This window comes from Ranitomeya imitator, chromosome 2 (assembly GCF_032444005.1).
Source record: "Ranitomeya imitator isolate aRanImi1 chromosome 2, aRanImi1.pri, whole genome shotgun sequence".
NCBI lineage: Eukaryota > Metazoa > Chordata > Amphibia > Anura > Dendrobatidae > Ranitomeya > Ranitomeya imitator.
The window spans coordinates 171,328,716-171,353,699 of NC_091283.1; the positions used below are offsets into that span (position 1 = coordinate 171,328,716).

The 24,984-nt window shown below is 45.0% G+C and overlaps 1 protein-coding gene across 1 annotated transcript in view; it reads left to right on the top strand.

Moving 5' to 3' along the window:
• The window catches only part of CACNA1B (calcium voltage-gated channel subunit alpha1 B), a 467,134-nt gene that overhangs the window by 280,274 nt on the left and 161,876 nt on the right, over positions 1-24,984 (top strand). The window contains exons 19-20 of the mRNA XM_069747979.1: positions 7,686-8,507; positions 11,457-11,638. Coding sequence (XP_069604080.1) covers positions 7,686-8,507; positions 11,457-11,638 — 1,004 coding nt within the window. The remainder of the gene's footprint in view (positions 1-7,685; positions 8,508-11,456; positions 11,639-24,984) is intronic.

Consider the following 24,984-nt stretch of genomic DNA (forward strand, 5'->3'; position numbering starts at 1 on the left):
ACGGATCACTGTTCGGAGAATATTTGTGCGGTTCTCGGCCGTCAAAATAGGACCGATTTTTTTTTTTATATGTTAAGAGTGACTCCAGCCTTACTGGGCTGCCTGCAGACATTTTGATACAATCACAGTTTTATTTGCTGAAGATCTAGCAGTGCTCAAATGCTGAGTCTATATAACCCCACCCACACCACTGATTGACAAAAAGCTGACAATCAGTAGCGATGGTGGGGTTACACAGAGCAGGAGGACTAAGAGACATGAGACACCTAGCCATGTAGTGATAGTTAATCTCCTGCTGATAAATCACTGATTTTATTGAGACATCGGCATTCAGCCTAGTAAGTAGCACATCACTGGAATCAGTGTCTCAAGCCCTACATTACATAGCAAAAACCTGCTGACAGTTTCCCTTATGCCTTCTCAAGCTTTGAAATAGCCCTATGTTATCTTGCTACTACTATTAGGGCATGCTATTAGTTGTAGTTTTGCAAATGATGGGGTGGCACAGGTTGGAGACAAACAAACAATACAGACCTGTGCCATATCCAAACCTAGAAAACAAATCTAAAAAATGCTAATGATGGCACATAAGGACTTCTCATTGCTAGCTTTTGGGATTCCAAAAAGTCTTGTAAAATCTTTGCAAAAGCCTATGTCCTGCAGAGAAAACCAGATTTTCAGATCCAGTATTTATCAAATACCCAAATTTCCATTCAGAGATGATTTTCTAGGGGATTTGTCTGCTCAAAGTAGGTGACAAGCATGCGCATTATATGGTGGCAAGAGGAGAGAAGAAAATGGACAGGAAAGAAAAAACTCCTGGCTAAAAAACAAGCACATACGCTGATCAGTGATGTGTGTCACTGATCAGCAGCTTAGTGGGTGCAGGACACACACATGGAGATGGTGCAATGGGGTAGGGAGAAAAAATAGAAAAAAAAGTCCTGGCCAAAAGCGAGCACGGACGCTCGTGCAACCCCCAGTAGCAAGTTCGTGAAGGGGTTAATTGGCATTTTGGGGGTGACAGTCTCCCTCTAGGTAAGCTTAAAAATCATTTCAACCAATGACCGAACACTTTGTTCGTGCATCGGGTGATAAACTTGCTTGTAAAGACACACTGATACTAATCGATTTTTTATTTTTGGCTGCAGTGTAAATGAATCTTATAGAGTAACTAAACTTTTGGGAAATATTTTATATTCTAGAAGAACGGAAAATCTGTTGAAATCTGGGCTGGGAAAGACTCGGTGCACATGAGTCTCCCGCCTGGGCAGTGGGGTATTCGGTAGCGGGTCCGGTACTTAAAGGGGATGTCATGGTGGCTGCGACCCGGTCCGTGGCCCTGGGCATCCAATCAAAGGGAACGTTTTTTAGGGGTTTTATGAATAAAGTTGGTGACGCCACCTGTGGTATTCGGTTATTAGGGACCGATGCTGCTTAAAGGGGTCCTCTGGGGTGATGGCATGGCAGCTAGATGGTATAACTTCCCACAGGTGAAGTAGGTCCCCAGAGCTCCCAGTGTATGGTGAAGATGGTGGATGGTGCGATGAAGAACGAGGACACAGGTTTGCAATGTCTTTACCTGGTTTACTGTAGGCTTCAGGCAACCGCAGTCCAGGGCACCAGACAACAGGTACAGGCAGAGTCCGGACGGCTTGGAAGCGAATCCAGAGTCTCCCTTAACAGGTGGAGATCAAAGCCTTCCTCCAAGTGCGGTGGTGTTGTAGTCCCTTACTGCCTAAGGCTTCCAATAAGGTCCTCACAGTTCCTCTCTGTTCCCCATGAAGGTTAGGACACAACCCGTATGACAGGTGAACTGGGCCTTTTTACAGGATCTCTATCATGACCCGGGCCCTATAGATATAACTCTGTCTCCTGGGTATCAATGCGGACAGGTGATGTACAATCCAGCTGTCCTGCTGGTTTCAGCTATGTCACTATAGAGTTCAGCATGGCCACGGTCTTCCGACTACCGGAATCAGAACTAGCCAGGGAGGTAGCCACTTCTCAGCTCTGCTCCATTGGTATTATTCTCCTGCGCTTTCTCCCTCCTGCACTCTTCTTACAAGCTGTTTGTTCTTTCTAGTTCTCTCAGTCCTGGAGCTGCAGCACCTCAGGCCGCACAGCTCCAAACCAGTGTCTCTGTCTCAGACTGCTCCAGTCTGCTGTCAGGCACTCACTGCTCACTCACTTCCCCCCTAGACAGAATATATCAGGGCAGCTCCCCTTAATCCGGGTTCAGAGCTCCCCCTTCTGGCCTGGAGTATGAACATGTGTGTAGTGTTTACCTGGTGAAAGATATCCTTCATCGCTTCCAAGCGTGATACCACTCTCCCCGTGGGGAAAGCATTGCCACTGTGATGGCCAGGACCCTGGGTCGTCACACACATATACAGTGCTCTACACCGAGCAGTACATCAGGGTTTCTGTTGGAATTCCTGATAAACAGTTTTCGGATGGGAACCCTGATTGAGCCATTCACTTTAATGAAGCCGACAGTCACTGTGGACTCTCTGAGACCTCTGAAACCATCGAGGTTAACTAGGTTTTTGTCCATTTCTGAAAAAGAGGACATACAGTGTCCACAGTGACTCTGTTGACGTCATTCAAGTGAATGGCTCCTTCAGGATTCCAGTCGGAATGCAGCTCTTCAGGGTATCTGCCAGAAAACCCTGATGTAGTGCTCGGCGTAGTGCATGGTATAAATGAGAAGCTAGCCTAAGGGCTGTCTTCTTAAAATGGTAGTCATTTGGAGAAGTTTCATTGTATCTGCCATCTTCATTGAGAAGACTAACCTCTAGAAAACCACTCCTCATTGCATGATGGTGGCTCAAAAAGTCCCACAACCAATTAGTTTATTAAACAGCGATGCAAAAAAAAACAAAAAAACATTACATCAACATTTGTGCTTCCCAGTTGACCAACCAAAAATAGTTGGTCAATTAAATGAATGAATGAATGAACATGTAAGCGAGCGGGACTGGTCAACTAGACTGAACACTAATGTGTACAAGTAGCTCTCTGGCACATAGAAAAAAGTTGTTATGCCCATACCACACTCACAGAGGAAATAAGGCTTACTATTGAGAGAAGCCGCACCCACACCCAACTGGTCCCTGTGCAGACTAGTCAATCCCTAAAAACACCACCTCGAACCTTACTCCCTAAAAGGCCATGAAGGGGTTTCTCGTGCCTCTTGAATAACCATAGGGGAGGCTGCATCACACTGCCAACAAGGGGAGAGTAAGGTGTGCAGATGGACATGAAGACCCAGGGTAAGAAACTTAAAGCAAATTCATAAGAGGGGAGAGAGGAAATAGTAAGGAAAACCAAAAGATAAATTAAACTAGAACAACTTCGCAGAAACCTAGAAGTTGTAAAAGAAAATGTTGTGGGAAGGTAGACAAACAGACACACAGCAAGAAGAATATAAGTGGTGTAAGGCTGGGTTCACATTGCACATTGCGTTAGTGGCAGTCCGCTAACGGAATCCGTTACATAGCGCCACTAACGCAATGTAACGGATCCGTTAGCGCACCCATTGACCGCAATGTATCTAACGCATCGCTAACGTATGCCATTTTTGGCATGCGTTAGCGATGTCTCGTTATTTTCTGACGGACCTCGAACGCTGCTTGCAGCATTTTTGTGTTCGTGTTCGCTAGCGCAGATCGGGCATCTGCGCTAGCGAGATCGCTAAACGCAATCCCTTTTTGTACATTGCGTTAGCGCATTCCGTTAGCGTATGCGCTAAATGGATTGCACTAACGCAATGTGAACCTAGCCTAAGTCTAACAGAGTAGATCCCTTCACTAAAGGGCTATGACTTCTTGGCACAAATCCACCTTGAAGTATAGTGAGTAAGGAAGTGCAGTGAAGGGATAATATATAAAGCTCCACCTAGAACATGATAGGGCAAACCAAAATGGGAAAATGGAAAACATCTGGAAAGAAGCAAACCAAGAAGGGAAAATAAAGACCGTAGTAGCAATCAACATTTGGACGGGGAAGGAAAAGAGCAAAAGCTTAACAGACAAAAGAATCAATCACTAAAGAACAGGTCACCGGATCAAATCCCCAAACCGAGCCAAGACAGTAGTCTAGAGCTGGGGAGAGCTCTTTTATCAAGTCATGTTGTGTTCTTGGTTTACCATACAGGTGATAACACTGGATGAATTTTCATATTGCACAATGACCCTGCAGGCTGCCTCCACAAACCATAGCTCCTGTACTAGTTGTGCCTCGGAGGTGCCTCTGAGCAGCTAATTACACTGTGCTTGTTAAAGAAGCCAAGATCTCAAAAATAGACCTCATCACTATGCAAATTACCCTGCTCTTGCCATCTCCTGCAGAGTACGAATCCCCTGAACTCTGCGCTCAGTGTAAGAACGGCACATCGCTAGAGCCACTCATCACTCTGTAGGTGACCAGCAGCGAGCACATGAGCCCTATGTGAAGACCATATATAATATTGTGCGGTTTGTTAACAAATAATTTGCAGACCAAAAATCTTCCAAATTAGTCTTTAGAGAAAAATAGACTCATTTTGTAGTTTCTGTTAAAAGTGGACACAACGTGCAACTAAAAAGGAACCTGTCAGTAGGGTTTAGGTCCCTAAACAATCCCCAATCTGTTATCTAGGACAGTAGCAGGTTCACATTGGTGATGTTCTGAGAAAATAACTATGATCTCTTTATTTCAACGTCTGTAAGGAGTCACAGTGGTGGAGCCACTCTCTTAAAAGTCATGGTGCCCGGCCTTGCACCGAGCTTGATTATGGGATATTAAATAATAGGCAAGGTACACCGTTATGAGCCATGTCTAACAGCATTCGAAGTATGTGTAATGTACAGTTGAAGCCTATGCCAGTACACAACCCTTAACGGCACAGGACATGTCCTGGTGGAGATGGCTTGTGAAGATGTATATAGCCTGTGGGATGTCAATCAAGCCTGGTGGGAGACTAGCACCTTAACTGTGACTTCTCCCTTGTGATTTCTTACAGCACCAAATATGTTTAGATTTTCCCAAAATACATATCAGCAACCCACAGGATGGGTGATAGATGTCTAATTGCTTGTTGGCACACCACCAATTCTAAGGAAAGGGGTTCAAAGTACCTTGTTGATTGGAACAAGGATTTTGCATCAATTGTAAATGTTTAAGACTGAGAACAATATCCAAGCTTTGGACCAGTACTTCACATGCTTGACCGCTGCTATAGTGCTAGGACCCCCGGCGATCAGATTTTGTTCTTGACGATTATGCAGAGTCAAAATAGGCCTATATCTTTTACTACCGTGGTATGTCACATGTGCGACCGTAGCCAAATTGTGCATAGGGTGCCTCTTTGGTGCTGTTTGATGTCTTCCTTGCCTCCATAACCTGCCCTGTTACAGATTTTCCACTTGGACTCTTCTGGTTGGCATTTCTAGAAGCACTGACATATTTTGCAATCTTGCCATTTCCAGATTTTTAAAAGAACTTACCAGCTCTTGTAGAGCTTTTTTTCCCTCTTCTATTCAAATTAATTCAGACCCAGATCTGGAAGCACATGAAATAGACCGAACTGAATTTAAATAATACATCCTCTGCCACCTAAAATAGCCAAACTCGTTTCTGCGGCCGCCAGTCCCTCCGAAGCGCGTTGACGAATGGTTATTTGAAATGATAGCAGATTTTTTTTTATCACACGCTAATTATCAGGAGAAATATCTCCCCTTCCAGGCAGTCATTTCTTTTTTTCCTATAGTTACATAGCCCGCTGTCAATCTTCACCGCCTGGGGACCCATGACAAGTAAGCAGTAATTTAGGAATACGTTGCCATAGTGTGCTATATTAAATTTAATACATTCACCCATAAAATATTGCACATAGGACTCTGCAAACATCACCTAGTATGAAAGGTAATTTACTATCCGCAACATTGGGGCGGAAATGATCATTTTTAATGGCAGGAAGGTTACTAAACAGTATAGTAAATCAGTGCCAAGGCAAATAGGTATGGTAACAGGAAAGGTAATATTGGTGCTTTATAGGTCGCTTGTGGGACGGCAAATCAAGCATTGTACCGTGCAGTTTTGTGACCCTTATAAATTGTAATTAAAAAGGGCCACTGACATGGTACATATCCTAAAATGATATACTCAAGTAGTTATAAAATCCGCTAGAATAGTAGTATGAGAAAAAAATGTAAAAAATACTCATGCTTGTAAGGTTTTCACTATGCACCGCCAAAAACTAATGTTTCAGTATTGGGCATGGCTACATCCAATCCTATACAGTGAATGTTCACATTCTAACGCATGATCGTTTTAAATCCAATATTCTGAATTAATTACAGCTTTGGAAAATCCCTGTCCCCCGACTACAGTTTGTTTATAAAAAAATATGCTTAATGCACCCTCCCCAGGTCCGAGGATGACGTTTCGTCGCTGCTCCTGGTGTCTGTCATTGTGTGCAGTGTTGGCGTCACGCTGCAGCCAGTCAATGAGCTCAGCAGCTCTGAGCCGCTAGTGCTGTCAGCTCAGGCAGAGCAGCTGAGCTTTGTCAAAGTGACATCAGCACTGCAGACAAAAAATACCCTTTAAGTTTGTAATGTATTATATTTGAATACATGTGACGGGAGCTCCATTTTTATGATAATGAGCGCCGAATCCTCTGCTGTGATTTATTTAGAAGACAAAATTATATCTGCATGCAGTCACCACAAGGGGGTGCTCACTGCAGACTGTTTTACCATTGAATTCAATATTTTGAAAGTATGCAGCAAGCTTACAAGCTCCCCCTAATGGTGGCTGAAGGCAAATAGAATTTTTGCAAATCATGTATGAGAAATGAGAAACTCAGACCGCTATAAAGATATAATACAGAATTAACCTGCACAAGGCCGGGGGGGAATTATGCGGCAAAGGAATAGCCAGTGAAGTGATGGAGTGCTCTGTACTGATTTTAATTGTGGCACAGTAACTATAGTATAAAACTTCTAACTTTCAAAGAATGGGCAGTGGGTAAGAATTTAGATATCAATTTATGGCAATCAAATTTCAGAAATGAATAAGTTAATGATTTGAAAAAGTTTTAAATTATATCAACAGAGAATATAAGAATGTTCCCAGGCAAATAGGTCCAAGGGGGCAATTGCAACCTATCTCCTCCCGTGAAATATAAACCTAGTTGCTGCAAGAAAATAGTTACTCTGATCTAAAGAAAATATCCGACGTTTTGTGTGTTTGTGCCAGCAGTTCCAAGCCTTCTTTGTTGTATGTGCTGTTTTTGTCCCATAGACTGAGATCTGTTTGTTGTGTGTTTTTTGGAGTGATTGTTTTCTGTGTCCGTATGTTCTGTAGTGAGGGATATAGGAGATCACTACCCTACTCTTACTTTCCATCCCTCTTTGCCTACTTCACAGATCTTGCCCACACAAATAAACATTTTTTGTTTTCTTTTTTCTACTCCCTGTTTCAATTCATGATATGGTCATCCTGCATTCATTCTCCGCTGCCACTGTCATTTTTATCATCATTAATTATTTATATTGCAATCAGCACAATTCTTCAACATTTTCTATTTTCATCCTATTTTTGCTGCACTTGTTTCGCATTCATCCTCACCCAATCCACCTTTTGCAATAACAGAATGCATTTCCAGTGTTTCGGTCCATAACTTTCTTTCCTCCCTTTAGTAAACAGCAGAACTCAACCAAATGTCGGTCAGTCTGGGAGCAACGAACGACCCAGATCCGGATGCATAACTTCCGTGCAAGTTGTGAAGCCCTCTATAGTGAATTGGAACCTGAGGATCGACTGAGGTATGCAACCACGCTACGCCTTAAGCCTGACATGAAGAGTCATATGGATCGGCCATTGTTGGTCGAGTCCCAGGATTCCACAGAGACAAAAGATGGCAGCCCAGACCCACTACCTCCAAATGAAACAGATCCAGGTACTGAGGTGACTGCAGAACAAGTACCAAGAAAACATCGGCATAGAGAAAGGGGAACTACTGAAACTAATGGCGGTGGTCGAGAAAATGGAAATCACAATGGCGATTCTGGCAGCAATGAGAGAGAAGAACGTCATCGACAGCACAGAAGTCACAGCAAAGAAGGAGAAGGTGGGAAAGAAGGTGGAAGAGGAGAGCGGAACCGGAGTCAGGAAAGAGGAAAAAGACACCATCGAAGGGCTTCTCCAGAAGAGGGTGCAGAGAGAGAACATCGACGACACCGCACACACCGACATTCTGCCGAAAGACAAGGCAAAGAAGGCAATGGGCAACCTCCAACTGCTAGCAAAGGGGAAAGAAAGTCACGACATAGAGGAGGAGGATCCAGGTCAGGCAACAGAGATGGTGACGGTGCAACTCGTGTGGGAGAAAACGGCGAGGAGATTCCACGGTCACGACATCGAAACAGGCACAAAGCACTTTCTACATATGATACAGACGAGAAAAAGGAAAACAAAGAGGGAGAATCAGGTGACAGAGAGCATCGCAACCATCGGTTGAGGTAATACAGTCTTTTTTAAGCTTTTTAAACACTTTTAATTTGTACTTTTGGATTGTTTGATAAACGGGAATGGCAAAGCTAGAGTAGTGATGAGCGAGTATACTCGTTACTCCAATATTTCCCGATCATGCTCGGGTGGTCTCCCGAGTATTTTGACGTGCTCGGAGATTTAGTTTATGCTGACGCAGCTGCATGATTTGCGGCTGCTAGACAGCTTGAATACATGTGGGGATTGCCTTTTTGTTAGGGAATTCCCACATGTATTCAAGTTGTCTAGCAGCCGCAAATCATGCAGCTGCGTCGACATAAACTAAATCTCCTGGCACGCTAAAATATTCGGAGACCACCCGAGCATGCTCGGGAAATCTCGAGTAACGAGTATACTCACTCATCACTACTAAAGAGCAAAAACAATGGGTAGAATTTATAAGTTTGGCGTTTTCTATACTAGCTTTATACAGGAGCCTGCTAGAGCAAGGTGTACCAAATATATTAACCTTAGAAATGTGGTATCTCTTGGGCTCTCCATGCATCAATACCCCTTTGGCTGTCCATGAACCATTGCCCCTTGGGTTGTCCATGAATCGGTGCCCCTTGGGCTGTCCATGCACCGGTGCCCCTTGGGCTGTCCAGGTACCAGTGCCCCTTGGGCTCTCCATGCATCGATACTCCTTGGGCTGTCCAGGCACCAGTGCCTCTTGGGCTATCCTTGCATCGGTACCCCTTGGGTTGTCCAGGCACCAGTGCCCCTTGGGCTGTTCATGCACCGGTGCCCCTTGGGCTGTCCAGGCACCAGTGCCCCTTGGGCTGTCCATGCATCGGTACCCCTTGGGCTGTCCAGGCACTTGTGCGCCTTGGACTGTCCAGGCACCGGTGACTACTGGGCTGTTCAGGCACCTGTGTGTTGTGAGTTCTGTTGTCGGGCTCCCTCCTGTGGTCATGAATGGTTCTTCGGCTGGTTCTGTCCATGGACTTTCTCTGGTGACTGTGGGTGTTTCTGAGTTTCCTTCCTCAGGTGACGAGGTTAATTCGTTAGCTGGCTGCTCTATTTAACTCCACTTAGATCTTTGCTCCAGGCCACCTGTCAATGTTCCAGTATTGGTCTAGTTCACTCCTGGATCGTTCTTGTGACCAGTCTTCCCAGCAGAAGCTAAGTGACTGCTTGTTTTTCTCTGGTTTGCTATTTTTTTGTCCAGCTTGCTATTTTGATTGTTCTTGCTTGCTGGAAGCTCTGGGACGCAGAGGGAGCGCCTCCGCACTGTGAGTCGGTGCGGAGGGTCTTTTTGCGCCCTCTGCGTGGTCTTTTTGTAGGTTTTTGTGCTGACCGCAAAGTAACCTTTCCTATCCTCGGTCTGTTCAGTAAGTCGGGCCTCACTTTGCTAAATCTATTTCATCTCTGTGTTTGTATTTTCATCTTTACTCACAGTCATTATATGTGGGGGGCTGCCTTTTCCTTTGGGGAATTTCTCTGAGGCAAGGTAGGCTTTATTTTTCTATTTTCAGGGCTAGCTAGTTTCTTAGGCTGTGCCGAGTTGCATAGGGAGCGTTAGGCGCAATCCACGGCTATTTCTAGTGTGGTTGATAGGATTAGGGATTGCGGTCAGCAGAGTTCCCACGTCCCAGAGCTCGTCCTATATTATCAGTAACTATCAGGTCATTCCGTGTGCTCTTATCCACCAGGTCCATTATTATCCTGACAACCAGGTCATAACACCTGTGTCCCTTGGGCTGTCCAGGCACCTGTGTCCCTTGGGCTGTCCAGGCACCTGTGCCCCTTGGGCTGTCCAGGCACCTGTGCCCCTTGAGCTGTCAATGCAGAGGTCCGGTTACTGTACCTGACATTTTTGTTTTTGTAAAAAAAAAAATTGATTCTCAAATAAATTACTCTTAGGGTATGTGGCCACGTTCAGAATTACATCTGGATTAGCTGTGGATTGAACACTGCATTCAGCCACAGCGTTCAACCCACAGCGTCCAGATGTTACAGCATAGTGGAGGGGATTTTATGAAATCCCGTCTCCACTATGTGTGCGAACATGCATCTGGCGGCCCTGCATTTACGGACATGCGGCGCATCTTTTTAGAACGCAGCATGTCTGCTTACTTTTTATTAGGAATACAAGTATTTAGTAAAACATAGAGGAGACCAGCAATCTTTAAGTCCAATTGTTCAGTAATTATAGATACGAATTACAGAGAATTACAATTTGATAGAGTCCATGACTTAAAGGCAACCATCCCGTTAAGCTCCCCAGACAGATTTATTCTAATAACACTGCGATCTTTACAATAAACTTTTAATCTGCAGCGCTGCATGTGCAAATGAGGCAGGACTAGTCTGACTGGGCATTTCTTTCCCAGGAGTAGTCCATCCTCGGATCTGCTTCCTAGGCATGCTTTCCTGGGTATAATTGTCCTGCCATAACAGGGAGTGAATGCATGTTGTCAATCATGCCCAGTAAGGTGTGATTAGAAGGACTAGTCCCCGAAAAAAGATGTCCGGCCTGACAATCTCTCATCATTTACACTGCAGATTAAAAGTAAATTATTAAAAGTTAGCAGCATCGACGGCTCATGGCTATAAAGAAATCTCCACCCATACACTCTATCGTAGCCTTGACAGGTTCGCTTCCACTTGCCATAGACATTAGACTGTGGGGATAAGGAGCGCTTATCTCCGTAGGAGGTCTGGGCCAAAACTCGTCACACATTCGCAACCAGCTTGAGGATGACTAGAAGTGAACCCACATGTTGCCGTTTGAAGTTGCCTGACTAAGCATAATAAAGTGTCTTACTTCAGTCTATATCCATTGCTGTCACATTTTCAAAGTCTTCTTCCCAGCATGTGTTCAATTGTTTAAGCTAATATCTCCTAAGTATCTCACTCTGCAATCCTTTCTTGTATTCTCTTCAATATTCATGTCATGGTAATAAGATATTTGAATGCAGGGACCACCGTAATGAGACTGACGCTCCTGTCGGGGGGCTTCAACAGTTGCCAGAGCAGCCGGAAGATGCCGATAATGAGAAGAACGTGAACAGGATGTTCCTGCCCCACCCTGAGAGGTCCAGCCTGGTTAATATACCGGTAACCATCACCGCACCGCCTGGAGAGAGTGCCGTCATACCAAGTAAGAACGGGTCCTGGCAAGTGATGTCACCAGCATCATGGGTGTGCCAAGTCCTTAATGTATGTTCATCTTTAACAACACTCACATCAGTAAAGGTTTGAAGGTTAATGCATAAAGTGCGCTTGCCAAGCTCTAAAACTTTTATTTACACACGTATTTATTTACATCAAGTCGTCAAACAGAATTTAATATTTTTTAATTAGTGTTGAAAGAGATTATTTGTGTATTGTTTATACTTCTGTTATCATCACAAAATTATAACGTGGAAGAAAAAGCCAAATAGAAATTTTCGGCTGATGGGCTTAAGTCTACCATCTTAATGTCCTATTGTAATGGCAGGAAGTGGTAGGCGATGGAAATTAGATTCCATTAAAGATGACACTGATGCATGGGGCGGCCTGTACTCACATGGAGGTATAAATCATAATGGTTACAGTTCTTTCGTACAACACTTGGTGGTTGCAATTGCCGGCAGGAGCATTACAGTTAGTTTCTCAAGAGGGCAGCTACAACAACGAGGCACTAAACTGTATTCACAAGGAGGTTCAGCAATGACAAAGTGAATTGCCGTGATGGTGACTGTATGATTGGCCCTTGGGTCATGTTCCAAAATCTCGAACTGGCCCATAGGGGAACAGGTAAATCTCCTGGTGGGCCCCTCTGAAGTAGTGAGCTACCACACCCCTACATTTGCAGTGCTAATACACTTTCCTTACAGACAAAAGCATAATCTAATCATTCATCAGACCAACTACCCAGTTTATTATTATTACTACATAAAATCATTAGTAAATTTGGGTACGACAGGCAGGTTATTTTTGAATGAAGCAGTCGGCCCCAAAATGAATGTTACTATTGGGCCTTTGGTGTCCAATTCTGGTGCTGGTGTTTCCTCTTTCCCCTCTGGCAGTCTCAGACCTGCATTGGGCGCATCCTGCTTCTTTCTGCAGTCACAGAGTCATCACTTCTCACCTAACTGAAAAAACTCCCTCCCAATTTCTACCTTCAGCTATTCATCTTCTCACACTCTCTGGTTGGCTCTACACTGACTGCACAATTTCTCTACAACATGCGCTAACCACTATGATACAAAAAGGCGCCTTTTTATATCATCCTCCCAGGCTTTTGCAATTTTCATATACGGTAATTACTCTTTGCCTCGTGCAGCTGTCATCATAGTATGATAACACTAAAAGTTCATATAGTACATACAGTACAGACCAAAAGTTTGAACACACCTTCTCATTTAAAGATTTTTCAGTATTTTCCTGACTATGAAAATTGTAAATTCACACTGAAGGCATCAAAACTATGAATTAACACATGTGAAATTATATACTTAACAAAAAAGTGTGAAATTTAATAAGTGAGATTTCTTGCCTTATAAATGGGGTTGGGACCATCAGTTGTGCTGAGCAGAAGTCTTGTGGATACACAGCTGATAGTCCTACTGAATAGACTGTTAGAATTTGTATTATGGCAAGAAAAAAGCAGCTAAGTAAAGATAAAACGAGTGGCCATCATTACTTTAAGAAATGAAGGTGAGGGGCGTGGCCTGAACGTCCATGTGAGCGGACGGGTGACAGAGCGCTCCCGCTGCTAACGCTGTATTTATCCTTATAAGCCGCAGCAGAGCGGCGATTCAAGGCGCTTACCGGCTGCAGGAGAGTCCCGGGAGTGCGGCGGTGTATAGAGGCGGCCCCGAGGTCAATGATTATGACCAGGAGGAGGCAAAGAGATGCAGGAGCCGGCGAGGCTTGGATCAGCCAAGATGGCGCCGACGCCAGAGAGAAGGCGGAGAAGGACAACGCGGCATGCCAGAAGAGAACGGCAGCGGCGGCAAAGCTCCAGCAGTTTGCTAGAGTGGAGGCCGCAGGGAACTCAGGAAAAGCAGAGGAGGACGCCGGAGCAGACACAGACACAGAAGGAGAGGAGGAAAGTCCAGCAGAGGAACAGGAGGTACAACAGGGGAGCAGGGATGGTGACATGGCGGTGGTAGTAGGGGGATCTGAAGATAAGGAGCCAGGAGCAGAGCCCACCCTTAGAGAGGTCTTTGCACTGGTATCATCATGCAAACAATCCCTGACCCAGCAGATACAGGAGGTCAAGGGGGATACAGCCCAGATAAATGCAGCCCTGCAGAAGATTGACAAACGTGTGAGGGCTGTGGAGGAAAGAGTGAGCACTGCAGAAGACCATATAGTGCAGCTGCAGAAAGCGGAGAGGAAGTTTACTCAGGCAATATCGGAGCTGGCTGCAAAAAATGAGGATCTGGAGAATAGGTCCAGAAGAAATAACATTCGTATAGTGGGTGTCCCTGAAAAAACTGAGGGGAGGAATCCCACGGAGTATATTGAAAGCTGGCTCCTTGAGACTTTTGGTGATGCAGCACTGACAAAAGTATTTGCGGTAGAAAGAGCCCACAGGGTCCCACCGAAACCACCTGTCCCTGGAGCAAGTCCCCGTACCATGCTTGCCAAAATCCTAAACTACAGAGATAGAGACATTATCCTGAGGAAGGCTAGAGACATGACAGATCTGACAATTGGAGGTCAAAGAATCGCTATCTACCCCGACTATTCCGCCCTGGTACAGAAACAACGGATGATGTTCACGGGTATCAAGAGACGGCTGAGAGAACTGGGAGTGCAGTATTCCATGATGTTTCCGGCACGACTGAGAGTGGTAGCGTTGGATAAGATTCATTTTTTCCAGACGCCGGAGGACGCTACCCAGTGGATAGATCTTAACGCTAAAAAGCTTAAAGGGAAAGGAGATTGAAAATGTGGGGTGGGTTAGTCGGGAGGTATTTTAATTCTTTCAAAAAGGAGAAAAAGAGTTTGACTGACAGTACATTGATAATTGAAATGTGAAGGTTGGAGGGTGGAGCTGGGTAATATTCAGGGAATGCACTGGGAGTGCTGATACGGCGGAGAAGTATGAGGGAGGAAGGGGGTGCAGCGTACTAAAAGTTTATTTAGTTTCTTGTAGTTGTAATGTAATACAAGTTGAATTATATTGTTCTTCTAAGAATTGCGCCGAATTCTGTTATAAACTGTAGCGGGAGGCGGAAGGAGAAGGTTACGTTAACAAGAGTGTTCGCAATGGGTGATGGTGCCCCACTCTTGATAAGAGGCAGAATGTATAGTATTGGGGGGTGTGGGGGAGGGGGGGGTGGGGTAAGGGTGGGGAGGGAAGTTAGGCAGCTCAGAACCGGGAGTAACGACATAATTAAAAATGATGAGTCACATAATAGGGGACCGCTTTAAGATATTGAGTTGGAATGTGAGAGGTCTGGCGGATAGGTCTAGGAGAGCCGCGAGCTTGCAGTATGCGAAGGATCAGCGGGCCTCTATGATATGCTTGCTAGAGACGCACTTGATACAGGAGAAAGTGGATGTACTGAATAGACGGTGGATACAGAAAGGGTATCATTCTACCTTTTCGACGTACTCAAGAGGGGTGTCAGTGTTGGTGCCGATGGGAGTGCAGTATGAAGAGGTGAAAGTATGCGTGGATGCTGAGGGTCAGTATGTGGTGATACAATGTATATTGTATGGAGTGAGATTGTGTGTTGCGGCAATGTATATCCCACCTCCATATTCAAGTAAGAAGATCAGGGAGGTGTTGGAGAAGGTGGAACAATGGGAACCACTACCACTCTTAATTATTGGGGATTTGAACAATATCTGTGACGACTTTTGGGATAAAAATAAGAACACCCAGAACAGGTCGGAGGGGCACACTACAACATTTGGTACCTATGTGCGTGAAATAGGCATGATTGATCTATGGAGAGTTAGACATGTTGGGGAGAGAGGGTACTCGTGCTACTCGCCGGCTCATGCTACGCTATCCAGAATTGATATGGCGCTGGGTAACCGCCTGTTGGACACAATGGTGGGAGAGGTGCGTTATCTGTCGAGGGCCCTTTCGGATCACAGTCCAATTGAGGTGGAGGTTAGGTTGTTGGGGACACGGACCGCAAGTGGGAGAGAATGGAAGATCCATCCTAACTGGTTACAGAGTATTGACTTGGACGGTATAGGGAAGGAGGTGACGGAATTCTTTGCTTTAAATGATGGGAGTGCAGATGCTCTAACTGTTTGGGATGCAATGAAAGCGTACCTGAGAGGGTTACTATTTAGAGACATTAGTAGGTGTAAGAGGAGGACAAGGGAGGCGGAGAGGGTGGCGATGGAGGAGCTGAAAGCCGCAGAGGACGAGATGGTAGTGCTGGGGACTTCCGAAGCAGAGAAAAGGTTGAGAACAGCGCAAAATTGTATGGAAAAGATTCTGCTGGGAAAAGCTGAAAGGAAGCGGGAGTTTCAGAGGGTGACTTATTTTCAGGAGGGAGAAACAGTGGGTCACATGCTATCAGTGGTAGTCGCGGCTCAGCGTGGTACCTCGTATGTGCACTCGTTGGTTTCAGATGGGGGGAGCAGGGTATCTGAAACACCTGAAATTATAAAGGTCTTTGCGGACTTCTGCGCGGACTTATATTCCTCCAGGGTCAATGAGTCAGCCGGAGATACGGAGACTTTCCTTGAGAGTCTGGGTCTTCCGAAATTGAGTGAGGAGGATAGGGTGAGCCTAGATGCCCCTATCACCGAGGAGGAACTGAGTCGGGCGCTGAAGTCTATGGCCAATGGGAAGGCACCTGGGGTTGATGGGTTACCAGCTGAAATCTATAAAAGTTTGGAGGAAGTGCTGATTCCTAGATTAAAGTTAGTACTGGAGGAGGCTGGACGCCAGGGGTATCTCCCAGCATCTATGAGGGAGGCCACTATAGTGGTTATTCCAAAGGAGGATAAGGATCTGGGGAAGCCTGAGTCATATCGGCCAATCTCTCTGTTAACCATCGATGTCAAGCTCTTGGCCAAGGTGTTAGCTACCCGTCTGTCCAGTGTCATTACTAACCTTGTACATTCGGATCAGTCTGGTTTTATGCCTGACAGGTCTACAGCGGTTAATCTACGGAGGCTGTCTATGAACCTGCAGCTGAAGTCTGACAACTGTGGCCGAAGGGTTATTGCGTCCTTGGATGCCCATAAGGCGTTTGACAGTGTGGAATGGGGATATCTCTGGCGGGTGTTGAAGTGTATGGGTATTGGTCCGCAATTTGTGGCGTGGACTCAACTGTTATATTCACTACCAACAGCTAGAATTAGAGTGAATGGGGAACTCTCTCAGCCTATAAAGTTGGCCAGAGGTACGAGGCAGGGTTGCCCACTGTCGCCCCTTTTGTTTGCCTTAGCTGTGGAACCACTGGCCGCCAAGATACGACAATCGGATGAGGTCCCTGGGTTCAGATATGGGAGTGTTGAGGAGAAGATCGCGTTATATGCAGATGACATCTTACTGTTCCTGGCGGACCCGGATGAAGCCTTGAATGGGGCTATCGAGATCATTGGGAAATTTGGAGACTTGTCGGGATTGAGGATAAATTGGGATAAATCGGTCCTCTTTGAGGTGGATGGGGTGGAGGAGAGCAGAAGTGAGCCATTGGGAGAGGGGCGGCTTAAGGTGGCATCCCTTTTCAAATACCTGGGAATATGGATCTCGATGCCAGTTACAGAGTTTTTGTATAGGAATTTGACTCCTCTCATGGGCGCCCTTAAAGCAAAAGTGGATGCGTGGAATAAATTGCACCTATCGGTGGTGGGTAGGGTTAATCTCATTAAAATGGTTCTGATGCCCAAATTACTTTACGTCCTACATAATGCGCCAGTTTGGATTCCACGTGGGAAATTCCGGCAGATTAGTGCTCTTTTTAGAAGTCTGATATGGGGGAGGCGGTACCCACGTATTCGCCTGGAGACGCTTCAGCGGCCCAAGGAAGATGGAGGATTGGCTTTACCCAATCCTGAGTTATATTTTCTTGCAGCCCAGAGCCAGCATTTGAAGGGCTGGGCGCGGGAGGCGTCTGCCAGTGCGGTACAGCACTTGATGGAGAGGGTGACGGACCGACGACCGGTGGCGCAGTGTCTGGAGGATGGCTCCTTGAAAGTATTGGGGAAATTATACCCAACTATGTTTTTGATACATAAATTATGGACCAGACTGCGACAGATTCGGGGGGTTACGGGGCTGACTAAATTTACACCGATATGGTTTAATAATAATTTGGTTGAGTTTGCGGCCCTTGGAGTGCTGGCGGAGTGGCAGGCCAAAGGAATCCACTTGGTTGCTCAGATAGTTCAACAACGAGGATTAAAGTCCTTTTCGCAGCTGCAAGGGGAGTTTGGATTGAGACCGGCTGGGGAGTATCAATATGCTCAGATGAAACATGCTTTTAAAGCTCAAAACAAGGGCGGTGGTATTGAGATCCAGGAGGACATAGTTCTGGAATACGTGTGTGGGGAAGGATCCACAAGGGGAGTCATTACCACCCTTTATAAGGACCTTCTACATGCATATTTGCTAGACTTCCCCCTAAAAGCGAGAGCGAAATGGGAAAGAGATTTAGGCCCAATGGAGGATTAAACCTGGGAGTCGGTGTTGGAGTGGGTTCCACGAGTGTCACTAAGTGAGCCGTATAGACTATCGCAGCTGTACATCTTGCACAGAGTCTATAAATCACCGGAAGTGTTGTGCAGAGCGGGGTTGCGTGCTGACTCTGAATGCCCGAGATGTAAGACTGAGAACGCAGGAATATACCACATGATGTGGACATGTCCAAGACTGGTTGCTTTCTGGTTGGTGGTAATGAGCCGTGTGGAAGGGGCGTATAAATGCAGAGTGCCAAGAGATCCGATAGTGTGTATACTGGGACATGTAGAGGAAATTAGAGTGGATAACACCTGGAAGATAGCAATAGCTAGGCTATTATATATGGCAAGGAAGGTAATAGCAAGGAACTGGATCAAGGAGGAACCGCCTACAAGGGGTGAATTTCTGAAATATGTTAAACATGGTCTCAATTTGGAAAAGGGGGTCTACCGAAGAAGTGGGAAAATAGAAACGTTTGATAAAATGTGGTCTCCGTGGCTCGAGCTAGGATGAGTAGTTATGGGAAATGGGAGGATGAGAGCCTCTGAAAGGAAGAGAGTGCTAAAGGAACAAGCGGACATAAGTGAGTCAAATGGCTCAAAGAATCATCAATACTGGTAACAAAAGTATAAATGGGTATGAGCTGTCAGGGGAGGGGGAGGTTTGGGTTTTGTTGGGATTGTTGGGCATTTGGAAAATGTAAAAATTTTGTAAAATAATGGAAAAATGCATAAATTGTATTGTTCATATTCGACTTTAATAAAAACCTATTTTATAAAAAAAAGAAAGAAATGAAGGTCAGTAAGTCTGAAAAATTGGGAAAACTTTGAAAGTGTCCCCAAGTGCAGTTGCAAAAACCATCAAGCACTACAAAGAAGCTGGCTCACATGAGGACCGCCCCAGGAAAGGAAAACCAAGAGTCACCTTTGCTTCTGAGGATAAGTTTATCCGAGTCACCTGAGTCGCCCGCCAGGGCCGTGGGGTACCGGTGTTCACAGGGGGTGACATGGTGGCGACCCTGTCCGTGGCCCTGGGCGCCCATGTAAAAGGGGATAATTGAATATAGTTTATGTTCGTGATGCCACCTGTGGTATTCGGTCAGTGGGGACCGACGCTGCTTTGAGGGGTCCTCTGGGGTGATGTTATGGCAGCTAGATGGTACAACTTCCCACAGGTGAAGTATATCCCCAGGGCTCCCGGTGTGTAGATGGAAGATGGTGAATGGTGCAGTAAAGAACGAGGACACAGGTTTGCAGTCTCTTTACCAGGTTTATTGAAGACTTCAGGCAGCCACAGTCCAGGGTACCAGATCACAGGGCAGGCAGGGTCCGGCCGGCTTGGAAGCGAATCCAGAGTCCCCTTTACCAGGTGGAGTTAAAAGTCTTCCTCTAGTACAGTGGTGTTGTAGTCCCTTATTGCCTATGGCTTCAGATAAGGTCCTCACAGTTCTCACTGTCCCCCATATAGGATAGGACAATACCTGTATGACAGGTAACTCAAGCCTTTTTACAGGGACTCTATCACGGCCCAGGCTCTATGTGTTACTGTGTCTTCAGGTGTGTGTGGCAGACAAGTAACTTGCAGTTCAGCTGTCCTGCTGGTTTCTGATGTAAGTCTTAGAGTCCCTTACAACCTCGTTGGTCCGGCTACCGGTTATCTGCGCTTTGCCAGGGAGACAGTCTGCTTGCTGCTGTCCTCCCCCTGGTATCACTCTCCTGTGCTCTGCTCTCCTGCACGCTCACTGAACAATGTTCGGCTTTCTGTATGTATCTTTCTTTGGGAGCTGTAGTACTTCAGACTACACGGCCCTTTTGTACGTTCTTCCTGCCTCAGACTGCTCTAGTCTGCCTCCTGGCACTTTCTCACTAACTTTCCCTCCAAAACCACAATATATATCATATGCAGGGGAGTCACCTAGAAATAGGATCAAAAGCTCCCCCTTGTGGCCTGGAGTGTGAACATGTTGTGTGCATTGTGGTTACTGTTATGAATAGGTAATTCAGAACCACAATGGACCTTGAAGTTCAGAGCACACAAGTGACCTGACAAAAACCACAAAACATAGGACGAGCTCTGAGACGTGGAAACTCTGCTGACCGCAATCCCTAAACCTATCAAACCACACTAGAGGTAGCCGTGGATTGCGCCTAACGCTCCCTATGCAACTCGGCACAGCCTGAGAAACTAGCTAGTCCTGAAGATAGAAAAATAAGCCTACCTTGCCTCAGAGAAATTCCCCAAAGGAAAAGGCAGCCCCCCACATATAATGACTGTGAGTAAGATGAAAATACAAACACAGAGATGAAATAGATTTAGCAAAGTGAGGCCCGACTTACTGAATAGACCGAGGATAGGAAAGATAGCTTTGCGGTCAACACAAAAACCTACAAACAACCACGCAGAGGGGCAAAAAGACCCTCCGCACCGACTAACGGTACGGAGGTGCTCCCTCTGCGTCTCAGAGCTTCCAGCAAGCAAGCAAAACCAAAAAAGCAAGCTGGACAGAAAATATAGCAACAAAAGAAACACAAGCAGAACTTAGCTTATGCTGAGCAGACAGGCCACAGGAACGATCCAGGAAGAAGCAAGACCAATACTAGAACATTGACTGGAGGCCAGGATCAAAGCACTAGGTGGAGTTAAATAGAGCAGCACCTAACGACTTAACCTCATCACCTGAGGAAGGAAACTCAGAAGCCGCAGTACCACTTGTGACCACAGGAGGGAGCTTGATCACAGAATTCACAACAGGTTACCTGATAAAAGATCTCCTTCATCACTTCCAAACGTAAAATCACTCTCCCCGTGAGGAAAGCAATGCTACTGTGATGACCAGGACCCTGGGTCGCCACACACCAGCCTCAGAAATCGCAGGTTAACAGCAGCTCAGATTAGAGACCAGGTTAATGCCACACAGAGTTCTAGCAGCAGACACATCTCTACAACAACTGTTAAGAGTTGACTTTGTGCAGCAGGCCTTCATGGTACAATAGCTGCTAGGAAACCACTGCTAAGGACAGGCAACAAGCAGAAGGGACTTGTTTGGGCTAAAGAACACAAGGAATGGACATTAGACCAGTGGAAATTTGTGCTTTGGTCTGATGAGTCCAAATTTGAGATCCTTGGTTCCAACTACAGTGTCTTTGTGCGACACAGGAAAGGTGAATGGATGGACTCTACCTGCCTGGTTCCCACCGTGAAGCATGGAGGAGGAGGTGTGATGGTGTGGGGGTGCTTTGCTGGTGACACTGTTGGGGATTTATTCAAAATTGAAGGCATACTGAACCAGCATGGCTACCACAGCATCTTGCAGCGGCATGCTATTCCATCCGGTTTGTGTTTAGTTGGACCATCATTTATTTTTCAACAGGAAAATGACCCCAAACACACCTCCAGGCTGTGTAAGGGCTATTTGACCAAGAAGGAGAGTGATGGGGCGCTACGCCAGATGACCTGGCCTCCACAGTCACTAGACCTGAATCCAATCGAGATGGTTTGGGGTGAGCTGGACCGCAGAGTGAAGGCAAAAGGGCCAACAAGTGCTAAGCATCTCTGGGAACTCCTTCAAGATTGTTGGAAGACCATTTCCGGTGACTACCTCTTGAAGCTCATCAAGAGAATGCCAAGAGTGTGCAAAGCAGTCATCAAAGCAAAAGGTGGCTACTTTGAAGAACCTAGAATATAAGACATCTTTTCAGTTGTTTCACACTTTTTTAAGTATATAATTCCACATGTGTTAATTCATAGTTTTGATGCCCTCAGTGTGAATTTACAATTTTCATAGTCATGAAAATACAGAAAAATCTTTAAATGAGAAGGTGTGTCCAAACTTTTGGTCTGCACTGTATATCGAACATGCAGTACAAAATTATAAACATGAGTAGTAAGTCGCTATCATAGCTAAACGAGAACGCATAACATGGCAACACTTATATTAGAATTATAGGATGATCAGATCTCTTCTTCAAGGGATTTACTGGTATATTAACATTGAGTAATAAATTGGTGTAGTCTAGTTAGTAGGACCCCTTCAGTAAAAGCAATCAATGTACTTTGTACTGCAGCTTGTACTATTGGACCATTCAGATGTATTAAGTAGTATGATCTGCAGTACCAGTTACATCCGCCTACATAGACAAGCCACTGTCCCTGAATAAACTAGTAATTACAGTAGGTGTAGTCCTCTTAAGAGTTTATAACCTTAGACAAAACCATAATTCGGCCTCATTAAAACTATTGTCAACTCAAGTTTAAAGTAGGTTTGTTTCCCAGTGCAACTTTTCGCACAGTCTGTAATTGAAGCAGCACTCCGCCATTTTTTTACCCATATAATGCAGCATAGTCCACTATTAAAGAACAATGTAGAGGATATGGTCTATGCATCATGTGTACTATTACTGTTATTGCTGGGTCTCAGTGTATCATATGTGATGCATCTTTACGTTGCAGAGTCTCAGTGTGTCACTTGTTATATAGATTCAGCCTGCCTCCTGCTTGTAATAGGTTACTCCCTGTGCACGTTTTCAAGAATGAGTAAGGGAAGATTGATTGAATCTGCTTGTCATAGGATTCACTAGATACTATGGACACAGCACTCACAGATGGTATAAACAGTGATGTTTTATAACTCTGCAGGTCATTATTGTATGGATTCTTTTGATATACATATAGATCACTTGTGATCATATTACACAGATGTCTATAGTAAAAAGTTTAAAAACTGTATGGATGTATCTGAGTTGGGATAAAGAAGTACAATGCTAGAAAAGTTAATATTTGCAAAAACTAAAAAAAAATGCTGGAGTGCTACTTTGATAGTCAACATTCTCATAAATACAAAGTATTCCCAAATGTTCACTACATTTGGCCCCAATCCCAGGAACACTACCTTCCAATGCTTGAAGGTTTCTTTTTAAGGTTGCTCTTTTAGGATTTATACTCGCACTGGTCATAAAAAGGTGAAATTTTATTGAGTGATTTCGAGACTAAAAAGCTTCTGGCGTCAAGTGATTTCTGATGTGGTCATGTTCGTCTACATAAATGTACCGGTGCTTTTGGCAAAAAAAATGTTTGTTTCCAAGTCTAAGTGACAATAAAATAAAACTGATAACCATTAAAGGCAATCTCCCACAACACCCAGCCATCAATGTCACCCATACAGTATGAAATCGAAGCGACCATATCACAACTCATATAGAAATCTATTGAGGGGTTTTCCACAATCACAAATCCAACTTTGCTTTCTACTTTTCCAAAGTTCTGCTCATGTCCAAAACTCTGCACTTGAATAGATAGGCATGTGCACAGCTTTTGTAGGTGCCAGAGTAGGTTCCCACACCATTAACATATATTAAGAGACTCGGCACTCAGCTTAAGTGATCAGATAATTTAATGTTGTCCACACTAGTAGTAAGTAAAACATTTCGGTCTTACATCAGACGTTCATCAGTTACAGCACAAAGTAAGGTTATTAGATCAGGTGGACCAATTATCTTGGTTGGAGATCACTAGATCATTAAACATTCCATGACATGAAAAAGTGGGGCAAGGGTTGTCAGACCTGTGCACATATAGGGTTAAGTGCGACGTGCCTCAGTGGCATGTGCGGACACGGTGTCCACCGCTAGTTTAATCTAGTGATCTCCAACCAAGATTATTGATCCACCTTATCTAACAACCTTACTTTGTCCTGTAACTGATGAAGGTCTGATGTAAGACCGAAACATTTTACTTACTACTAGTGTGGACAACATTAAATTATCTGATCACTTAAGTTGAGTGCCAAAACTCTGCACTTGTCTCAGGCTGCTGCTGGTCTCAGCAACGTAATAGACTTTATAACGAAACACATGTCGAGATGGTTATGTCCAAGGAGAACATAGAGAATGGATTGTGCCATTGAGATACTAGTCGGGGGTTGGTTGGGCAAGATCGAACTTGAAGTCAGAGAGAGATGGGAACTGCCGTTGCCATAAGGGCCACATGTACCCAAATCAGTGCATGCTGGTGGCATCGGAATTGACTGCAAGTACCAGCAAAAGTCCAAAACAAGATATATAAGGCCACATGGACTTTCCCTTAAAAAAACACTTTGGTTTTGTAAAACCTACTATAAGATCCGGACAGAAACCTCCCAATGTTCTTCAATCTCAAATAAAAAAAAAAGATGAAGAAACTTACAGGGAACCTGACATGTAAAAAGAATGCTATTAACCTGCAGATATGGAGTTAGTCTGCCAATAAATAGCATTCTGATGCTTTCCAGCGCCCATACTGAGAGTCCCGATGCCGGGAGGAAATTAACTTTATTCCTCCCGGCAGCCTCAGGCTTTCAGTCATAGGGGTGACTGCTCAGTGCATAGTTTGTGACGGGCATGGTGCGGTTATTACCTCCACTCACTATACACTGACCAGTTTCTGAAACAGTGCCAGCCTACCCCTACGGGCAGGTGTACATGACTATTTCCTCACCATCAGAGAAAGTGGTCTGATTGTGTTGATGTGAATTTGATCAGAGTGGCATTAGTTTTTCTCGGAGGTGGAGAGAAAAAAGAAAAGTTCCTCTACCATCTCCATTCTGTCAGTCCATGAAAATCAAAATGCGCTCTGATGTCCTCTTCTTGTGGTCCGATGTTATCCATGGACCCATAGACTTGCATTGCCAATTTTGAAATGACACTCAGATAAAATTCGGAAACGTCATCGATTTTTTTTTTTTTTTTCCTCAGACCATTTGGTTCGAGGAAACAATTGGATGTGTGCACAACCCCAGAGAATAACATGGGTATGAATTCTATCCATGAAAACAACTTATAGCACTCATCCAATATGATATGTCATGTGCATGAGCCCTA